This window comes from Ptiloglossa arizonensis, chromosome 7 (genome assembly GCF_051014685.1).
Source record: "Ptiloglossa arizonensis isolate GNS036 chromosome 7, iyPtiAriz1_principal, whole genome shotgun sequence".
Lineage (NCBI taxonomy): Eukaryota > Metazoa > Arthropoda > Insecta > Hymenoptera > Colletidae > Ptiloglossa > Ptiloglossa arizonensis.
The window spans coordinates 5,503,169-5,523,151 of NC_135054.1; the positions used below are offsets into that span (position 1 = coordinate 5,503,169).

Sequence of the window (19,983 nt, forward strand, 5' to 3'; positions counted from 1 at the left end):
TTATATAACATGTATTAAATAGTAGGATAATTTTCTACTATTTATATAAGATTTCTATCAACTTTGGTAAAATAAATTTAACTTCATTTGTGTTACAATTAGATTTTTATTATATGTTTATATTAATTATTTTCATCGTGGAATATTATTCAAATATAGAAATTTTGCCACTACTTACAATTACTCCCAGTTGTATTAAAACACTATGCAAACATTTACAAAAAATATTTCCTATTAATACGTTCCATTTATTTTTATCAAACATTGTTTATTATATTAAACTACTTCTAGTTACAAACTAGTTTTTTTTTCATTTACTTAAAAAAACAAAAAATACAAAAAAATGTAACTAGGCATTAAGCTACCTTTTACTCGTATTCGTAGTCAATTTATAAAGGATAATATATGTATCGCTTAGGAATATTTTTTCTCTAATTAGTGATTCCCCGAATATCAAACACAATAAAAAACAAACAATAATTATTTCGTTTTTGAAAAATAAACATTCTGTCAGTTACCGAGTACAATAGGAAGAAAAGATACAGAAATGTTAATCAAATTGCAAAAAATTATTATAAATCGTTATAAAAATGGGAAAAGTTTAAAAGAAATAAATGATATAGTTAACAGAAATCGATCCACTATATAATACATCATAAAGCGTTACAATACAATAAATAAATTGAAAAATACACTCTGGAATCTCGATAGAAAATTGCTAACTGATATCAGACAAGAAAGACGAATTACAGTAGGTCTGGGATAATTTTCTTTAAGAGGACCTCCTGTCAGGGGGGTCCCACCACTTATTAACGTTTATCGTCGTGCTATATTTGTAGAAATAATGGATAAACAGCGAATCCGTACTGAGGCATGCGCTGTCGCGGACGGATACGTATAGACAAAATTCAATAGATAGTATTAAAGAAATTTTGTTAATATTTCGGAAAGTGTTGTTTTGAATGTTGAGTTTTACCAAATATTTGAATTTTATCAAAATGGGTATTGAAACTACTAATGTAAATAATTATTAAAAATTTCATGCTTCGTAATAATTTCATTTTTTTATCATTATAAAAATAATGATTTAAAACATAAAGCTCATGTGATTAGACAATAGCGCGTATATAATTTCGTCAGTCATAAAAACATCCCCACAGAATCTAAACATTAAGCACATTGAAAATTCATGGGTATAACTATTATAAATATCAGATTGAGAAAACAAAATCATAAATCCAAATCAACTTAAAGAAAACTTAATACCAGAAAGGAGTAATATTAGTAGCGATGTAATAAAAATATTAGTTTAATTTTTATCAAATAGGTTGCTTGATGTAATTAAGCACAAAGGTATTAAAACAAAATAATAATTGGTTGTATTTTGTAATAAAAATATGTTTATTATTTCGTCTACGAATACCAGTAAAAGGTAATTTTAATGGCTACTTATATTCTTTTTTTCATTTTGTTTTCTTTTAAATAAATGAAAACCAAAACTGCTTTATAAATAGAAGTGGCCTGGTGCAATTAAAAATATTTAATAAAAATAAAAGGAAAGTATTAATAAGAAACATTTTTTTTTTTAATTTATATTAAGCATTTGCATTATGAACAAGTACAAGTGGGAGTAAGTGTATATACATTGTAATTTAAATTCACAATAATTTTATCAACATTTTCAAGTATTTCATATGAAGCAGAGGTACGCAGTTCAAATGATATGTTCTATTAAATTAAACTATTATATTGTATATAAGAGTAAAATTTATAATATTTATATAAAACGTTTGTAAAACTAATTTTTTAATACATGTATTTGTTATTTCTAAGCAACCTAGGCAGCATTTCTATAATACTGAAGATTACTAAAAGTAGACCTAATCATTATTGTAAAGAAAATTTAACATTTCGTGCTACTCCAACAACTTGAAGATTTTCTTTACATAAACACAGTAAATAAATATAAAAAATTAGAATTCTCTTAAATGAAACTTAGTTATCGGGTATTATTGGGTAAACAAATTACTTTGCTGAATTTTATAATATGATAAATGATTTAATTATTACAACTATAAAGTACTAATATTATTGTTGTACTTATCAATTTTTCTATGGTACAAAACAGTGATAAGTACTAAACTTGCAATATAACCAAATTGTACTTCTTGTTCTATAAAAAATAGTGTGGTTTCCACTTATACAATATAAATATAAAATAAGCGCTAAAACAACAAACCAACACATCACTGAAGTTGTAAGTGAAGCTTTCTTTTTTATCTGCAACATTAATTTATCTATAGTTTGAACAAAATTCTGATATAACTCAAGACTTCTTTCTCAATTGTAATATACAATCGTTACAACCCTTACATTTACACCATTTCATTTAAATTCCAACAAAAATAAAAATGTCCCTGTGCGAAATTCAAATCTTAGTTTTCAATAATGTAATCTGAAACACTAACATGTCAACTACTACCATGGGTGATAACCACTTCCATTGTAGTACTTAATCTAATTCTTTGAAATGTGGAATGTTAAATGAATATCACCAAATAATTTTCCAGAACTTATTGTTATTTGTCGCTGAATAAGACAAAGCAACAGCTGAGGTAAGCAACTACATGGTATATTGAGGATAATTAATTACAATGGCCTTGAGCAAATGATTTAGTTTGACTTAACTACAGTAAGAACTTTTACCTTTAAAATCTTTTAACTAAAATATGGAATATTTTACTCTAGTAATGAAAAAATCATACACGTAATAAACAAATTTTGAAAAATGGAACAATTGAAAATTTAAACTCTCAGATTTTTCATAAGAAAATGATTCTATGAAAGCACATGAACGTAAATGTTTAGTTACACAAAGCCAAAAATTAAATTCTATAGTCTTTTCATGTACCATGAATATAGAAAATGTTTTCTTGAATAACATTTCCATAGATTATGACAATAATCAAATAACAGATTCATTGTTTCTTCGTAGATTTTAATACTTTGGGATACAAGTCGATTAAACTACGTACAAAATTTTCATATTTGGAGGTACTTTAATGAAAATAATAGTGAATATATTAAACTCTGATATTATTTTATACCAAAATTATGTTCCTTGTAAACAAAAGGTTAAATAATGCGCCAAAATATTCATAATTCATATAGAATTAATTTTGCTTTGTTTTTCTAAACACAGAAAATCTGTACCAGTACTACTACTAGTACTACTTCTGCGAGAAACCTTTGGTACTGCGGATATTGAAAACTTATTGACTAATTAAAAATGTTATTAAAGATACTCCCACTTTCTAATGACACTCTGAATGCGATGTTAATATTTCATAGTTATTCATACTTTCTATGAGTGGCTCAATGCCCATAGTCCATACCACAGGTGAGTCTGTACTGACAGTTACTTTGCAACTATTATCATATGTATTTGAAGAGCTTACCAATCCGCCAAACTGCATAGTAGCATTATCTGAAAAGTAAAACATTTTTTGTGAGATTACTTTATTTGGAGACAGTACCCTAAAATTCTTTTAGAAATAAGCAAAAGTTTCTATATTTTACCATATTAACTTTAATACATACTTAAATTCCACTTTAAACCAGTTGTACTTATGCTATTAACAGGTGCACCAATTGGTAAAAGTCCACACCAGCTATTATTTTGTACCAAAATATTAGGAATATCTATGCTATGAAAACCAGGTTGCAAAATCCACGTTAATGAATCACTTGCAATTTGAATAATCTAAAATAAATAAAATCAGGAAATGAAATAAAACATTTTTAAATGATACTATTACATAATCTAGTGCAATAATTACATGCGCATGTGGAATATACTTATCACTTTTATAAAGTGTATTAATATTTCCAAGCATATGATCAAATCGCCCTGAAGAATCTACGAATGCATATATTGTCTTTAACTGTAAACAATAATGTTTTTGTTTTAAGTGTCATTCATTTGAAAAGTTTCATATAATGTACAATATTACATTTATATTTTTCTCTTTGGCATATTGTCCCAACTGAAGCAGAGCTTTTGTATAATCTGAATGATCCTGATCAGGTGTTTCAATGATCAGTGAACCCATAGATTTTAACTGTTCACGAACTATAGGAGAACAACTATCCATATCACCAGTAATTAAATTTGGCACATATTTACTATATTTTCCAGTTAGTAGGTCTATACCTTGATCTTCCAAATAATGTAACCATCTATGTGTTCCACCATCAACGGTGATACTAATCTGAGCTAAGCAATGCATATATTTTTGAATGCATCATTTTTTCCAAAAAATGTATGGAGCTCCACAAAAGTGTTATTCAACTTAATTTTATTAGTAGAGTTTTTTTAAAAATGTAGTTATGCATAATTAAAGTAGAGTTCTTGAGTTCTTGTAAAGTAGGATGGGTACACATCAAAGAAATAGTTTCTTTTGAACAAATAAGAAATATTTATTATTTAGTGCAAAAATGGCACATTATTGATGAATTAATATTTTGTAGTGTAATCTGTCAATTGGATCACAGTTTGTAATAGTCTTGGCATGGATTTTACCAAGTTGGAGATCATTTAATTACTAATGTTGTTATATTTAAAATGTAACATGTGCTTTAATTCTTCCCAGTATGAAATTGATTTTTTTCCTATTTATTCAGTTTAAATCTTTCTACAGATACTCAATATGTCCATTCATTATGTGGAAAATATTGAAAGTGATCCATTGTTAAATTGAATGGGACTGATGTTTGGGGTTGTTGTCCTGATATGTGTACATTAAAATCTTCAAAAATCGCAAACTTCTCAACACAAACTTTTAAGTTATTTTTCAGGATATTTAAATAAACAAATTTGTCCATAATTCTATCATTTATATGTAAATTGCTTGTTCCTTTGGCACTTATACATTCCCGCGCCATTATACAACCATCACCACCTTTGATGCTAAGTTTTAAATTTTCTCTATTAAATACTGTTCTCGTTTTTCTCTACTTTCTTTTTTTCATGAAATCCGAAAATATTATATGTGCTTTCGTCCGTAAATATTGTCTTCTCCTAAAATAAAACTGGTTTATTCACATAATCTTTTGTAAATTGCAATATATTTTTCTATTAATTTCGTTGATAAATGGTTTGCATTTAGGGTCAAATGCATGAAAATTTTTGTAATGTAATGTTCAACGCAGAGTTTCAGTGTATATTTACATTAGTTTCGATACATTTTTTCAATTCTCTAGCAATGTTTGTTGCAATGATAAGACCAATTTTTATATTTTGCGAAATAAAATTTCGTTCCTTATTCCAAACTCCTTTGGTAATGCCATTCGTATTTTATTAGCCACACATTCATTTTCATACCTTTTTCCAATATATTGTATCATGGAAAAGGGTTTTTCAACAATATTTCCAATTTTTCTAAGCGTTTTTTCCTATTTAAATAAATTCGTAACAATTTATCGTTCTCCGACTGTCATTTTTCTACGTTTCTTAACACAATTCATATTTCTAAGTACATTTTAACAATGATTTGATTACATTTCATAATCGAGATCTTTGATTGTGTTTTTTCAGCATCTAAATATTTCACATTGTTATTTGTTTTAAACATTTGAGCATCTACATATGTACGTATAACATTTTGTGACCGTACAAAGATTTTTGTGGACCAATGTTTGTACTATGAAATAAATATTCCTCATTTATTTAAAGCAAAATATTTTTATTCTATTTATACCTATCCAATTTTAAAGAAATCCCAATGAAAGTAAGTCGTGTACAAACATTTTTGCGGGCTACTGTATTCAACATTTTTGTGGGCTACTGTATTCAACATTTTTGTTCATTCATTATTTCCAAACATAGAAAACATACCTTTTTCCCACATTGAGAGTAAAATATCATGTTTCCAAAAAAGAGGACGATTCAATATAATTATAGCATAGTTACAATGCTCAGAATAATGAAATATCCTAAGGGGATTCCATACTGTTTTATTTAAGTTTGTGTTATATTGCATTGTTAACAGTGCTTTATATTTCCTTGAAACTGGAAACAGTGTGTAGAAATTTGGTCTATAAAAAATAATTTATAAGAGTCTATTTTAAACTTTCCAAACACTTCTGAAAAATTTTTCTTTTATTAACACTAAAAATGCTCGAGTAAGGTTACATTTGACATTTGCTATTTTTGTTTTAAATCTTATGTAATAATTGTTGGACTTTATTCACGACGAAGTTCAGTTTCTAAATAGTATGTTTGAAATCCCATATAATGTTTAAAATAATAACAATTATAAAATAAAATTTCTCATTTTTATTTTGTACTATTCGAAATCATTGAAAACGTTTGTGATCATCGTCTGTTATACAAAAAATTTTACTTGAATGATATATTCATTTAAAAAATATATATGTATTACATATTTTAATGTAAATTTGACTCAAATTTACTATTTTGATTAGAATTATGCACACATATAACAGAATTTTATTTGACATAAAAACAGTTATATTATTGAAGTTGCCAAGAATAGAAGAATTTATAAATTTATTGGATACAGATATTTATGTATTTAAAAGGGCAAAGCATTGTAGTTAAACCATTATTTTTGTGTTAATGTAAATATAAAATAACTATGGAAAAATTGTATCAAAATACAATAAAAATGTTAAAAATTAAGTATACTAGAAACTGATAAAATATTGATGTTGTGTAATATATTGGTATAAATTATTTAATTACTTTTGAAACAGTATGTCGTTTAAAATTTGTTTTTGGAAAAACGTACCTGGTATCACCAGTCGATTTAATGATATAATTTATTCACATCCAATATTACCACCAAGTCAAGACATACTTGTATATTTTGGGGGTGATGTACAGGTAAATAACAGTACCATTGGAAAAGTAACTATGAAATAAGTCTATACAATATGTTGTACAATATATTATAATCTTTTTATAGGATATTCAAGAAAATATGGAACAACATGCTGATAGTAAAAAATATATAGAATGGAGTTTACAAAATACTGCTCAGATACTTACAACAAATTTTCCTAATAAACATGTACTCATTGTTCGACCATCCAGGTAAGGCTCATAAAAATCTCTAAGACATGTATTTGATATATTCTTTTTATTATTTTCAATACTGATTTAGGATGTATGTAACAAGGAATGCTATGTTCAGTTGTTTTGATAATTTTGTACCAGCAAATAAATATGGTGTGCCATCATTTTTTCCAGCACATAATGCTTTAAAACATTTAAAAGAACTAATAAAATCCTGTTTAGAACATTTTGAAACAAGTAATTTAAATAAGGTATAATAATATTTTAAATTACACTTTTTTTTATAAAACCTTAAATCATAATTTTTAATCAAAATAAATGTTTGAATTTTTAGGATTCTATTCAGTTTAGAATTGAAAATATGAAATTATTATTAATGGGCTTCAGCAAAGGCTGTGTTGTATTGAACCAATTACTTCACGAATTTCACTATCACCAACATAGACCAGAACCTGATATTGAAATTAATAACTTTATAAAATTTATTGGAAGTATGTGGTGGTTGGATGGTGGACATGCAGGTTCAAAGGATACATGGATTACAGAAAAATCTATACTGGAATCTTTTGCAAAATTAAGTAATACACTTAACACTTCTTAAAAGAAACATCTCTGTATTTTCTAATGACCTTGCATTTTAAAGTTTATATATTATTGTAGAAATAGATGTCCATATACATGTTACACCATATCAAATTCAGGATTCTCATCGTCCATGGATTCGTAAAGAGGAAAATCAATTTCGTAGTATTTTACAAAGTATGGGAATTCCTGTAGAGCGAACTTTACATTTTGCTGGTAAATCGAGAAGTTTGAAACTGCATTTTGATCTCCTTAAGGACATTGGAAATCATTCATCATAATGTTGTGCTTAAAGTGGTAAAGTTAAATAAAAATTATTTGTGATGATTCTTTCTGATGAATACTAATTATCTTCATTAGTAAACACAGTATTAAAGTATATGTCTATTAAACATTTTAAATATTTTCATAGTATATATAGATTTGTACAAATGTGTTACATGAAAAAAGTAATCTGTAAATATATTTTAGAATGTATTTATATGTCACTTATATTTCTACATGCTGTTTGAATAAGTTTTTTTATAAATTAAGTATTTATTTCATTATATTTTAGAATAATATAAATTTAAGAGGAAACATTTAAAACAGTATTTATATATTATAAAACTTTATACACAACATAAAGTTATTCATGTAACACAACTCAATAGAAAACAGGAATATTTATATAAATAATTATTTTATATTGAATGTTTGATGTGTTTAAAGTAGTTTAAATTATATTGTACTAGCATTTATTTTGACACTTAGTATGATAGTATGTTATGCTCCCAGATTCTGGAAAAAAAGGTTTGTAATTAATATAAAACATATAAAAAATACATACTAATCATTCAATAAAATGGATTACCGTTATTTAAATGCGATAATGTAACTTCTGCCCATTCATCAGATCCGTCGCAACAGTCACAGAACCCATCATTAACTTTATAAGATGGTATTTTTACTGAAATTTTATTGGTATTATTAATATTATTAAAAGACAAATAAATATACAATAAAATATAAAAAACTAAATACCTGTACATTGTGAAGAAGAGATTTTACAATTAAAAACACCATGGTTACATGCATTGGTACCAGGCTCATCACTACCATCCACAGTACAATCACAATAATTGTCATTAATTTTAAAAAAGTCTATCTCTGTTTTTGAAGTGAAGCAAACAAATTTTCCACGCGCATTTGGCAGGTATTTTGAAATGTCTTGATCACGCGTTCCACGTAACGATACAATTCGACCATCTTTATCGCGAAGGTGTTTGGAATGCAACGGTTCATTCCATTTCGAATCCATTTTACCAGTAACAAGATAATTAGATGTTCGTACTGAACCACTAATCAATTTTCCTACGATTGCTTGGTTAAGTTGTTTGAAATAAAATAACTGATGAACAACAAAAATGATGGCGACTATAAAAACGCAAACTAACATATACTTTAATTTTTTTCGGAGAAAACGACGTTTCCAAGAAATTTCAGTTTTCATATTTGCCGGTTCAGCAGTTACCTAGTGTTGTCTAATAGTTTGAAATAATTTTTCTCTACCACGTAGTTTCTCCTTTTGACACTTGTTGGAAGTTATATTTTTGTATTTCAAGCATTTATTACATATATCTCATAATAAGCGAATCACACGAACTAAATCAAAGGCCACATTACATTTTATTTACAAACACCGTGTAAATACCTACAATTCATACGGTCTGTTTTGAACATAGGCAGAATCGTATCCTGTCATCTGGTACCCAAATGAAGTTGGCTATAATTCAGTGATGCTTCCGATTATCGAAACGATAGTTCGAATTCGATGTTGAAAAATTAAATACCTGTATGATCATAGATGTAGTTTGATTTTCATAATAATAGCATAATCGTTTCACACAAAGTGTTAATGAAAATTCTTGGTCCTGTAATAAAGCAATAGTGTTTTGTCACTATTTAGGCAATGGTGTCCTAACCTATGAGTTTTATGTTTCAAATATGTTAAACATTTTAAGTGAATGCGTCACAATTGCAATATATATGGTAATGTATTAAATGGGTCTAGTTTTAGCTAGCTCTAGCAAGCAGGCAGGTTAAATAAATTTCTTTGTTAAATGTATTTTTTACAATTTCTGTTAAATAAAATTTGTATATTAAATTATACATGATACACTTATTAAAGGATTTTGAAAAAAATTGTGAAATATGAAAAAAATCGGACAGTAGCGTATCTGGGCTCATTTTAAAGTCTCTACTTTCTCATACTTCTTGAAAACACTTTTATATCTGGGTGCAGAACAGGAAAGTAAAACTGGTTCTTTTTTTTTAAATTTTACAAATTTAAACAACTCCACAGGGTTTAATAAGGTACCAATTATCAATATGTGGCAAGACACTTTGACGTGAGCCAGTCTCTTGTGCATCGGGCGAAGAAACTCAATTTTTGTAGACGGGAAATTTGGGGTACAATACATATCACATAATTCAATAGTAGCTTAAATTCACTATGAACTTTGTGATGTTATTCTATTACCGACTGTAAATATGGACACAATCCGTCAAAAACTTCGAGAATCAAGACAAAATTCAAGAAGTCGTACAAGATTACCAGCAATGACGCATAATCATCATCGACCGTGTTTGATTTATGTAAGAAATTATGTATCATGTACCAAAAGGGAGTGCCAACAATACGTCCCGATTATCGATACAATAAACGAAATGTAACCCATGTAAGAACTTACAATGATGGGTTTCTAATAATGTGGACCGGAATTTCAATTTTCCGCTGCAAAGATTTGTTTACTTTTACATATAATAGTGCAATTATCAGCACTAAATGTAGAAACCGTAAGGATTCTTACTCATATAAGATACTCGCTTCGACCACTCACCAATGAGTCCATCCAAACTACAATCCGATTGAACATGTCTAGGATATTCTAAACTGACAATTGAAAATTACGAAAAGACCTCCGTGATGTTGAGTACAGTAGGAGAGACAGAGAGGATTTAAATACACATTACACAGATATGCCGTCGGTACATTTTTCATATTTCTACCTTCAAATTCATTATAGTACGAATTACGAAAAAATGTATTAAACCTCATAGAGTCGTTTAGAATTGAAACATTTTCGGGGAAAAAAACCATCTTAACTTTCCTTGCTGTATTCGGGAATAGAAGCGTTTTCGAGATAAGAAAGTTGAGACCTTTTTTGTTTAAAGAGCTATCTCAAGATCTTTTTTCACTGTAGATCATTCTTTATGTTGGAGCATGAAAAACCACTAACCACGAGACTTGTAATTTGTAATTAGTACCTATGTCACGATACCACCACTGCCGAGTGTCACGGCAAATGGTTTCTTTTTAGTTCGGCAATCGAACGATATAGACGAACGTTATGGAGTGTAACATAGGTTCGTTCTAAAATCGTTATAAAGGTTTCTTTTCAATTCGTTTCTTTTATATCAATACTTTGTAGAAATTATTCAACATTTCACAATCGCATTTGTATGTACATAATGTGTACATACATAAAATTACAAAACTTAGTATTTTTTTCATTTTCTAAAAATTCTTATATAATTATTAAAAATAGTAAAACAGAACTATACAACATCTTTTTTATACGATTAAAAAGCTTTTTAATTTTTAACGAGATTGGAAATTAAAAAAATAATGTGCATTATTGAAATATTAAATTTATAAGACATAAAAATGTGAAGTATTGTAAAAATATTAGATTAGACAAATAAATTATGAATTATTTGAATATGTTTATAATGTGGTAATTAGTACGTTTAATAATAAATTTTTATCATTTCTGCATATTGACATTCATAAAATAAAAATACTATTAAAATGTAAATGCAAAAATGTATAACGTTTTCTCGAATAATATATACATATAGTATTACATTTCATTGTGTGTAATTTTAATGATAAAACTGTTAAAATTCTTGTTAGAGATTGCAGAATCGATTTTATAATATATTACAACATAAAAGGAAGTGTGCAAAAATTATATTGGATATTACAGTAATTCATAAACAAATTGTTGCAATAGATTTCTAGCATGTATTATTAATATTTAGTTTATAGGTTTATCGTTCTTATTTAAGTTAAGAATGTAACTTTTCTTTAGACTGGTCTTCCCATGCCCTGACCCATTGAATATTTTGGATTATTAGATTTAGAAAATTGTATAGTTTCATCCACAGATAAAATAAGGCATGCTGCTTCGGTTGCAGCAGTCAGTGCATTTATTTTCACAACAGCAGGTTCCCATACATAAGCCGACATATTATCGCCAATACCTTCAGTGTTAATATCAACACCATAGGTGTGCATACCATTGTGTTGCTTCTGTCGCAATTTATTTAAAATATTTGTTGCATCGAAACCAGCGTTATCACACAATTGCCTAAAATAAATATACCTATGTAATATTTATGTCATATGCAACAAAAACCATAAATATGTACAAATAAAAATTAAAGATAAAGGCACGTACCTTGGTATAACTTCGAGTGCTCGTGCTATTGCCCCAATTAAAAGTTGTTCTTTTCCTGCTATAACACGAGAATGATCTCGCAAGGTTTTGGATAGTTCCATTTCAATAGCTCCTCCACCAGCCACACAGGCATTGGTTTTAAGCATACGTCTGACAACCATGATAGCATCATGCAAAGATCTTTCAGTTTCTTCCAAAAACTGATCAGCTCCTCCACGTAATATAAATGTGCACGTTTTAGCGTTTACTCCTTCGTGGAATAAATTAAATCTAAAAACAAGTATCGTAATTTAGTGACTATTATCAATATACTTTAGTTATATATTAATTACTAATGTTCTAATCAAATACCTTTCGCCACCAATTTGTTTTTCCTCAAACATTTCACATTTGCCAAGATCAGATTCTTTAATACCATGTACTGTTGATAAGATGCAACCACCACAAGCTTTCATTGTTCTCTTTAAATCTTCCTCTAGCACCCTGCCCGCACAGAACATATCTCGATCTGCGAAATATTGTGTAGCAACATCACCAATAGGTAACTTGGACAATACAACCTGTGCACCACTCTTGTGAATTATTTCAAGCTGATTATACAAAATTTGCCATTCAGCATCAACTATCTTTTGATATTCCACAACATTATTCACACGTATTTCTGCGTTATGTCTTTCTGCTTTAAGTTCTAATTCTATATTTAATAGAGCAATTTTACAGTTCTTGTATTGTTTAGGTTGCATCTCAAAGCCAGCATAAGAAAAGGTTTTTTTAAAAGCTACCCCTTCAATTAATTCTGAATCTTCTAGTGCACCACCAGAGACCTGTAAGCAAGATGTTTGATGATGTAAAGAAAAAACAACAATTCATTTTTCGATAATTATAAATTTTTTTAAATCAAGTTACCTTTTTAATGCCGATCATGTTGAGCGGCAGCATATCATCAAGCATCAAAACAGCTTTTACGACTAAACAGCTAAAAAACTCTTTTTGCTGATGAATTAATTTTGAACTCATAGATGTTTCCGCACATTCTTCTAAAAGTTTTGTTACTTTCCTTTGATCACATTTATCAATCTTTACACTTGTTGAATTTATTTTATCAACCGCTATTTGAAGTGCAAGACGAAGAGCTTTAATCATGATACGTGGATGTACTCCTTCCTCAATGAATGGCTTCATTTGTTTCAAAAATTCTCCAGCTAGTAAAACTACGCTAGTCGTACCATCACCAACCTATAATATAAGAAACGAAAGTAAATATTTAAGGATATAGTTGGTAATATATGCTAATAATAATAAACTCTTAATCAGTTGTGCTGGCAAACAATCAGCAGCTATGGAAGAATAAATTGTCCAATCAATTTCGTAATGTACCACTATCCTTGGAAGAATTTCTTTTAAGATTTTGTATTAATTGAACATTTTTGATATTTTTGGAATTTTTTATTGAATAAGATATAATATATTAATGTATGACGAACTAGAAGAACTTTAACTTTCTGACTCAAATACCAAATTTGGACATAATTGTTCTGACAATACCTTTGGGTCAATCATTTTTCAATGAAATCCCACTTCACAAATATTTGTTCAAAATATACAATATTTAAGTATCTTATACATTATTAACCAATTTATAGTTAACACAATTGTCAATCGTACTACATTCTTACAAGTTATATTCAAATCTAAATATCTCTTCGATTTAAGTACTTATAATCACTAGATCTTAAATTTGCTTCAAATGTTTATTCGTTTAAAAAATTTAGAAGTATTACTTACTTCTGCATCTTGCGATTTAGCAATATCTACTAAGGTTTTTGCTGCAGGGTGGACAACTTCCAAAATTCTTAAAATAGTTGCACCATCATTTGAAATAGTAGCTTTTCCATTTTGATCCACAATAAGTTTGTCCATTCCTCGAGGACCTAGAGTAGTCCTCACAGCATCTACTACTACTTGACATGCATTTATATTTGATATCAGTTGTTGTTTTCCCTGTGTGACATCTGTGCCTTCTCTGAGTAAAATTATTTGAGGTTGCTGTAAAAAGATATATTTAAGTAATCTTACATATTTATTATAAATAATAATAATGATGATGATGATAATAGTAACAATGATTTACTCTCATGTATCTTCCCATTTTTGCTATTTTATATTTAAATATACATGTTACTGTTACAGTTGTGTAATAATTGTAAGTTTCTTGTGAAATTTATTAGACTTTATAAGACAAATGAATGCAGAATTAATTTGTATTTCTTTGTTCTGTTACTATGTAAAATGTTGGCTACTAGTAAAATGTCAGTTTATAGTGAATCTAAGGAAATGAATATTTTATTATTTAGATTCCTTTTATGTGTACATCATGAGTTAATCCAAAATTAATCTCCATATAAGATTAGGGCGAATATGATGACCATTTTTCCCCATAGTAATTTATTTTCGGTCTAAAAATATCGACGTATTTCAATATTTCTGTTTACTAATGTAAAAGAAAGTCATTACTTGCTAATACAAAATGCGTTTCCTTCAATAAATGGTGTAGACAGTAGAAATTTATAGTGATTTAGTATGTAAAATACACATTTATATCAATAAATGAAAACTATAGATATTTTGTCTATGTTAAACAGATAAATGATATTTATAACTTACCATTTTTATAATTTATTTTACACTTATTCGATGCTTCTTATCACTATGCACGAGCCGGTTATTTTGTTAACCTGTAAATGTTTCCGAGGTGATTCTGCTAAGATAAAAACATCAAGTATCTAGGTATCTTTTAACTTAATATGGTTAGATATTTCAGAAACGACTGGCCAATAGGAAAGTGGAATTTAAATTTAATTATGTGTTTAAGTTTTGTAAATTGGTTAATTTAAGTATTTTTCAAAATAATTGGAAATTAAAAAAATAATGTGTATTATAGAAATATTAAATTTATAACATTTAAAAATGTGAAGTATTGTAAAAATATTAGATTAGACAAATAAATTATGAATTATTTGGATATGTTTATAATGTGGTAACTAGTACGTTTAATAATAAATTTTTATCATTTCTGCATATTGACATTCATAAATTAAAAATACTGTTAAAATGTTCAAGTAAACAAAATTAATTTAATTTCTTACTTAAAACAAAATTGTGCAATAAAATCAATATTTCTGTGGGTCTGTAAATGCAAAAATGTATAACGTTTTCTCGAATAATATATATATATATATAGTATTACATTTCATTGTGTGTAATTTTAATGACAATAATGTTGAAATTCTTGTTAGAGATTGCAGAATCGGTTTTATAATATATTACAACATAAAAGGAAGTGTGCAAAAATTATATTGGATATTACAGTAATTCATAAACAAATTGTTGCAATAGATTTCTAGCATGTATTATTAATATTTAGTTTATAGGTTTATCGTTCTTATTTAAGTTAAGAATGTAACTTTTCTTTAGACTGGTCTTCCCATGCCCTGACCCATTGAATATTTTGGATTATTAGATTTAGAAAATTGTATAGTTTCATCCACAGATAAAATAAGGCATGCTGCTTCGGTTGCAGCAGTCAGTGCATTTATTTTCACAACAGCAGGTTCCCATACATAAGCCGACATATTATCGCCAATACCTTCAGTGTTAATATCAACACCATAGGTGTGCATACCATTGTGTTGCTTCTGTCGCAATTTATTTAAAATATTTGTTGCATCGAAACCAGCGTTATCACACAATTGCCTAAAATAAATATACCTATGTAATATTTATGTCATATGCAACAAAAACCATAAATATGTACAAATAAAAATTAAAGATAAAGGCACGTACCTTGGTATAACTTCGAGTGCTCGTGCTATTGCCCCAATTAAAAGTTGTTCTTTTCCTGCTATAACACGAGAATGATCTCGCAAGGTTTTGGATAGTTCCATTTCAATAGCTCCTCCACCAGCCACACAGGCATTGGTTTTAAGCATACGTCTGACAACCATGATAGCATCATGCAAAGATCTTTCAGTTTCTTCCAAAAACTGATCAGCTCCTCCACGTAATATAAATGTGCACGTTTTAGCGTTTACTCCTTCGTGGAATAAATTAAATCTAAAAACAAGTATCGTAATTTAGTGACTATTATCAATATACTTTAGTTATATATTAATTACTAATGTTCTAATCAAATACCTTTCGCCACCAATTTGTTTTTCCTCAAACATTTCACATTTGCCAAGATCAGATTCTTTAATACCATGTACTGTTGATAAGATGCAACCACCACAAGCTTTCATTGTTCTCTTTAAATCTTCCTCTAGCACCCTGCCCGCACAGAACATATCTCGATCTGCGAAATATTGTGTAGCAACATCACCAATAGGTAACTTGGACAATACAACCTGTGCACCACTCTTGTGAATTATTTCAAGCTGATTATACAAAATTTGCCATTCAGCATCAACTATCTTTTGATATTCCACAACATTATTCACACGTATTTCTGCGTTATGTCTTTCTGCTTTAAGTTCTAATTCTATATTTAATAGAGCAATTTTACAGTTCTTGTATTGTTTAGGTTGCATCTCAAAGCCAGCATAAGAAAAGGTTTTTTTAAAAGCTACCCCTTCAATTAATTCTGAATCTTCTAGTGCACCACCAGAGACCTGTAAGCAAGATGTTTGATGATGTAAAGAAAAAACAACAATTCATTTTTCGATAATTATAAATTTTTTTAAATCAAGTTACCTTTTTAATGCCGATCATGTTGAGCGGCAGCATATCATCAAGCATCAAAACAGCTTTTACGACTAAACAGCTAAAAAACTCTTTTTGCTGATGAATTAATTTTGAACTCATAGATGTTTCCGCACATTCTTCTAAAAGTTTTGTTACTTTCCTTTGATCACATTTATCAATCTTTACACTTGTTGAATTTATTTTATCAACCGCTATTTGAAGTGCAAGACGAAGAGCTTTAATCATGATACGTGGATGTACTCCTTCCTCAATGAATGGCTTCATTTGTTTCAAAAATTCTCCAGCTAGTAAAACTACGCTAGTCGTACCATCACCAACCTATAATATAAGAAACGAAAGTAAATATTTAAGGATATAGTTGGTAATATATGCTAATAATAATAAACTCTTAATCAGTTGTGCTGGCAAACAATCAGCAGCTGTGGAAGAATAAATTGTCCAATCAATTTCGTAATGTACCACGATTCTTGAAAGAATTTCTTTTAAGATTTTGTATTAATTGAACATTTTTGATATTTTTGGAATTCTTTATTGAATATGATATAATATATCAAAGTATGACGAACTGGAAGAACTTTAACTTTCTGACTCAAATACCAAATTTGGACATAATTGTTCTGACAATACCTTTGGGTCAATACATTTTTCAATGAAATCCCACTTCACAAATATTTGTTCAAAATATACAATATTTAAGTATCTTATACATTATTAACCAATTTATAGTTAACACAATTGTCAATCGTACCACATTCTTACAAGTTATATTCAAATCGAAGTATCTCTTCGATTTAAGTACTTATAACCACTCGATCTTGAATTTGCTTCAAATGTTTATTTGTTTAAAAAATGGTAAATAGTAGAATAATATTTATTTAGTAACAGCTAAATACGTAGCAGTATGTGTTAATGAAAATGATATAGCATTGTTTATATTGTTTCCAAACTGGACATAGGAAGGCTACCACTTACATAGCATATCCTTACAGTGCCAATAATTATTAACAAAATAGTTTATTATTCAAATTTACATACTATTTCGGAACTATAAAAACAATGCAATAAAATGTATGAACTTCATTGAGGCAACTATATACCTTTAAAATGTTACCAGTCTACAAGTTCTTAATTGTAATGTTCTCTGCAAGTATATTGGTACCTTCTTATCTGTTGAATCACCAATTTATTTGATTACAGAGATAATGTAATATTTACGTAATATTACTTACTTCTGCATCTTGCGATTTAGCAATATCTACTAAGGTTTTTGCTGCAGGGTGGACAACTTCCAAAATTCTTAAAATAGTTGCACCATCATTTGAAATAGTAGCTTTTCCATTTTGATCCACAATAAGTTTGTCCATTCCTCGAGGACCTAGAGTAGTCCTCACAGCATCTACTACTATTTGACATGCATTTATATTTGATATCAGTTGTTGTTTTCCCTGTGTGACATCTGTGCCTTCTCTGAGTAAAATTATTTGAGGTTGCTGTAAAAAGATATATTTAAGTAATCTTACATATTTATTATAAATAATAATAATGATGATGATGATAATAGTAACAATGATTTACTCTCATGTATCTTCCCATTTTTGCTATTTTATATTTAAATATACATGTTACTGTTACAGTTGTGTAATAATTGTAAGTTTCTTGTGAAATTTGTTAGATTTTACAAGACAAATGAATGAAGAATAAACATATATTTCTTTGTTGTTATTAGGTAAAATGTTGGGTGCTGGTAAGATTAGTTTACACTAAATCTAAGGAAATAAATATTCTATTATTTAGATTCTTTTCACATGCACATCGTGGGAGTAATCTGAAATTAATCTCCATATAAGGTTAGAGTGAATATGATAACCTTTTTTCTCCATAATAATTTATTTTCGGGTTAAAAATATCGACGTATTTCAATATTTCTATTTACTATTATAAATGAAAGTCATTCCTTGTCACTACAAAATGTATTTCCTTCATTAAATTTGTATAGACAGTAGTGAATTTATAGTAATCTTAGTATGGAAAATACATATTTATATTAATATATGAAAACTATGGATATTTTATCCTAGACAGATCAATCATGTTTTTAACTTACCATTTTTATAACTTATTTTACGATTATCCGGTTCTTGATTTTACTCACTGTGCACGAGCGCGTTATTTCGCTAACCTCTAAATGGTGTTCGAGATGATTCTGCTAGGATACAAACGTCAAGGAGGTATCTTTTATATTTAACGGAAGTAGGTATCTCGAAAATGAGTGACCAATTGAAAATTATAATTTAAATTTGTTGCATGTTTATGTTTATAACTTTTTAAATTGGTTAATTTAAATATTTATTTTTACAATAGAAAATTAAATTAACATTATAGTTTTAAATCATTTCAGAAATTACAAAAACTGACAAGTTTTTTATATATAAGTTTTATATAATTTGCAATTAAGAATATAGAAATTAAGGAACATGATAAAATAATAAAAATTATATTTTATTAAATTTGGAATATAACTATTTGGTTCTTACTTGATTTTATTGAATTGTTACTTGCTAATTTTTTTTTTTTAATAAGTAGACCTTAAAAACATGTCTACATGTTTTGTTAAAACATGTACATGTTAAAAGGTTTAAAGATTTATTGTTATTTAAATTATTATGATAATAGTTTTACTAAGTTTTATATTAATATTATAAAAGTAGTATAATGTTTAATTAATCTCTTTGTAACAACTTATTGTTTGACTATAACTAATAAAGACTAATTTATAATATAACAATCGATGTTATTGCTATCATTATACTTTGTTTAAAGTGTTTTTCTGAATGAACAATAGATGGCGTTGAGCTAAACAAAAATGTAGTACACTATACATCAAAGAATGTAGTGTTTGTTAATATCATGATGGGGTGGTATAATTCGTGACCTAATTACGTGAATAGAAACTGGAATTCAACATTCACCGCATACTTATTTTTAAACGTTGTAACTGTATACTGTACGAGCTCAAACAGTATATATTTATATATA

The 19,983-nt window shown here is 27.9% G+C and overlaps 4 protein-coding genes across 4 annotated transcripts; 1 reads left to right on the forward strand and 3 right to left on the reverse strand.

Annotated features, from left to right (window-relative positions):
• Window positions 1-2,000: 2,000 nt before the first annotated feature.
• LOC143149128 (uncharacterized) lies at window positions 2,001-11,206 on the reverse strand. The gene is made up of 7 exons (XM_076316225.1): window positions 8,705-11,206; window positions 8,535-8,630; window positions 5,897-6,070; window positions 4,014-4,276; window positions 3,840-3,944; window positions 3,601-3,763; window positions 2,001-3,487 (listed from the first exon to the last, which is right to left on the reverse strand). The coding sequence occupies exons 1-7, from the start codon at window positions 9,171-9,173 to the stop codon at window positions 3,315-3,317; spliced, it is 1,443 nt and encodes a 480-aa protein (XP_076172340.1). The 5' UTR covers window positions 9,174-11,206; the 3' UTR covers window positions 2,001-3,314.
• LOC143149127 (mitochondrial protein C2orf69 homolog) lies at window positions 5,591-8,211 on the forward strand. Its single transcript, XM_076316224.1, has 6 exons — window positions 5,591-6,183; window positions 6,778-6,907; window positions 6,990-7,117; window positions 7,188-7,350; window positions 7,434-7,677; window positions 7,760-8,211. The coding sequence occupies exons 1-6, from the start codon at window positions 6,176-6,178 to the stop codon at window positions 7,960-7,962; spliced, it is 876 nt and encodes a 291-aa protein (XP_076172339.1). The 5' UTR covers window positions 5,591-6,175; the 3' UTR covers window positions 7,963-8,211.
• Window positions 11,207-11,680: 474 nt separating the features above from the next.
• On the reverse strand, window positions 11,681-14,984 carry LOC143149298 (T-complex protein 1 subunit eta-like). The gene is made up of 6 exons (XM_076316525.1): window positions 14,851-14,984; window positions 13,972-14,232; window positions 13,093-13,422; window positions 12,538-13,010; window positions 12,187-12,456; window positions 11,681-12,096 (listed from the first exon to the last, which is right to left on the reverse strand). Exons 1-6 carry the CDS (start codon window positions 14,851-14,853, stop codon window positions 11,814-11,816), a joined length of 1,620 nt encoding a protein of 539 aa, XP_076172640.1. The 5' UTR covers window positions 14,854-14,984; the 3' UTR covers window positions 11,681-11,813.
• A 509-nt stretch (window positions 14,985-15,493) lies between these two features.
• Window positions 15,494-19,181, reverse strand: LOC143148824 (T-complex protein 1 subunit eta-like). Its single transcript, XM_076315532.1, has 6 exons — window positions 19,052-19,181; window positions 18,177-18,437; window positions 16,936-17,265; window positions 16,381-16,853; window positions 16,030-16,299; window positions 15,494-15,939 (listed from the first exon to the last, which is right to left on the reverse strand). Exons 1-6 carry the CDS (start codon window positions 19,052-19,054, stop codon window positions 15,657-15,659), a joined length of 1,620 nt encoding a protein of 539 aa, XP_076171647.1. The 5' UTR covers window positions 19,055-19,181; the 3' UTR covers window positions 15,494-15,656.
• Between the last annotated feature and the right edge of the window lie 802 nt (window positions 19,182-19,983).

Bases quoted from the DNA above. Each gene is read 5' to 3' on its own strand.
- LOC143148824 (XM_076315532.1), bottom strand. The intron at 16,300-16,380 runs GTATTTGATTAG...ACTTGTTTTTAG, and splicing joins AAACAAATTGGTGGCGAAAG to ATTTAATTTATTCCACGAAG. The intron at 15,940-16,029 runs GTACGTGCCTTT...TATTTATTTTAG, and splicing joins GCACTCGAAGTTATACCAAG to GCAATTGTGTGATAACGCTG.
- LOC143149298 (XM_076316525.1), bottom strand. The intron at 13,011-13,092 runs GTAACTTGATTT...TCTTGCTTACAG, and splicing joins ACATGATCGGCATTAAAAAG to GTCTCTGGTGGTGCACTAGA. The intron at 12,097-12,186 runs GTACGTGCCTTT...TATTTATTTTAG, and splicing joins GCACTCGAAGTTATACCAAG to GCAATTGTGTGATAACGCTG.
- LOC143149128 (XM_076316225.1), bottom strand. From the start codon at position 9,173: ATGAAAACTGAAATTTCTTGGAAACGTCGTTTTCTCCGAAAAAAATTA. The intron at 8,631-8,704 runs GTATTTAGTTTT...ATAAAATTTCAG, and splicing joins CTCTTCTTCACAATGTACAG to TAAAAATACCATCTTATAAA. The intron at 4,277-5,896 runs GTATGTTTTCTA...TGCATTGCTTAG, and splicing joins ACTCTCAATGTGGGAAAAAG to CTCAGATTAGTATCACCGTT.
- LOC143149127 (XM_076316224.1), top strand. The intron at 7,118-7,187 runs GTAAGGCTCATA...ATACTGATTTAG, and splicing joins CTCATTGTTCGACCATCCAG to GATGTATGTAACAAGGAATG. The intron at 7,351-7,433 runs GTATAATAATAT...TTGAATTTTTAG, and splicing joins AAACAAGTAATTTAAATAAG to GATTCTATTCAGTTTAGAAT.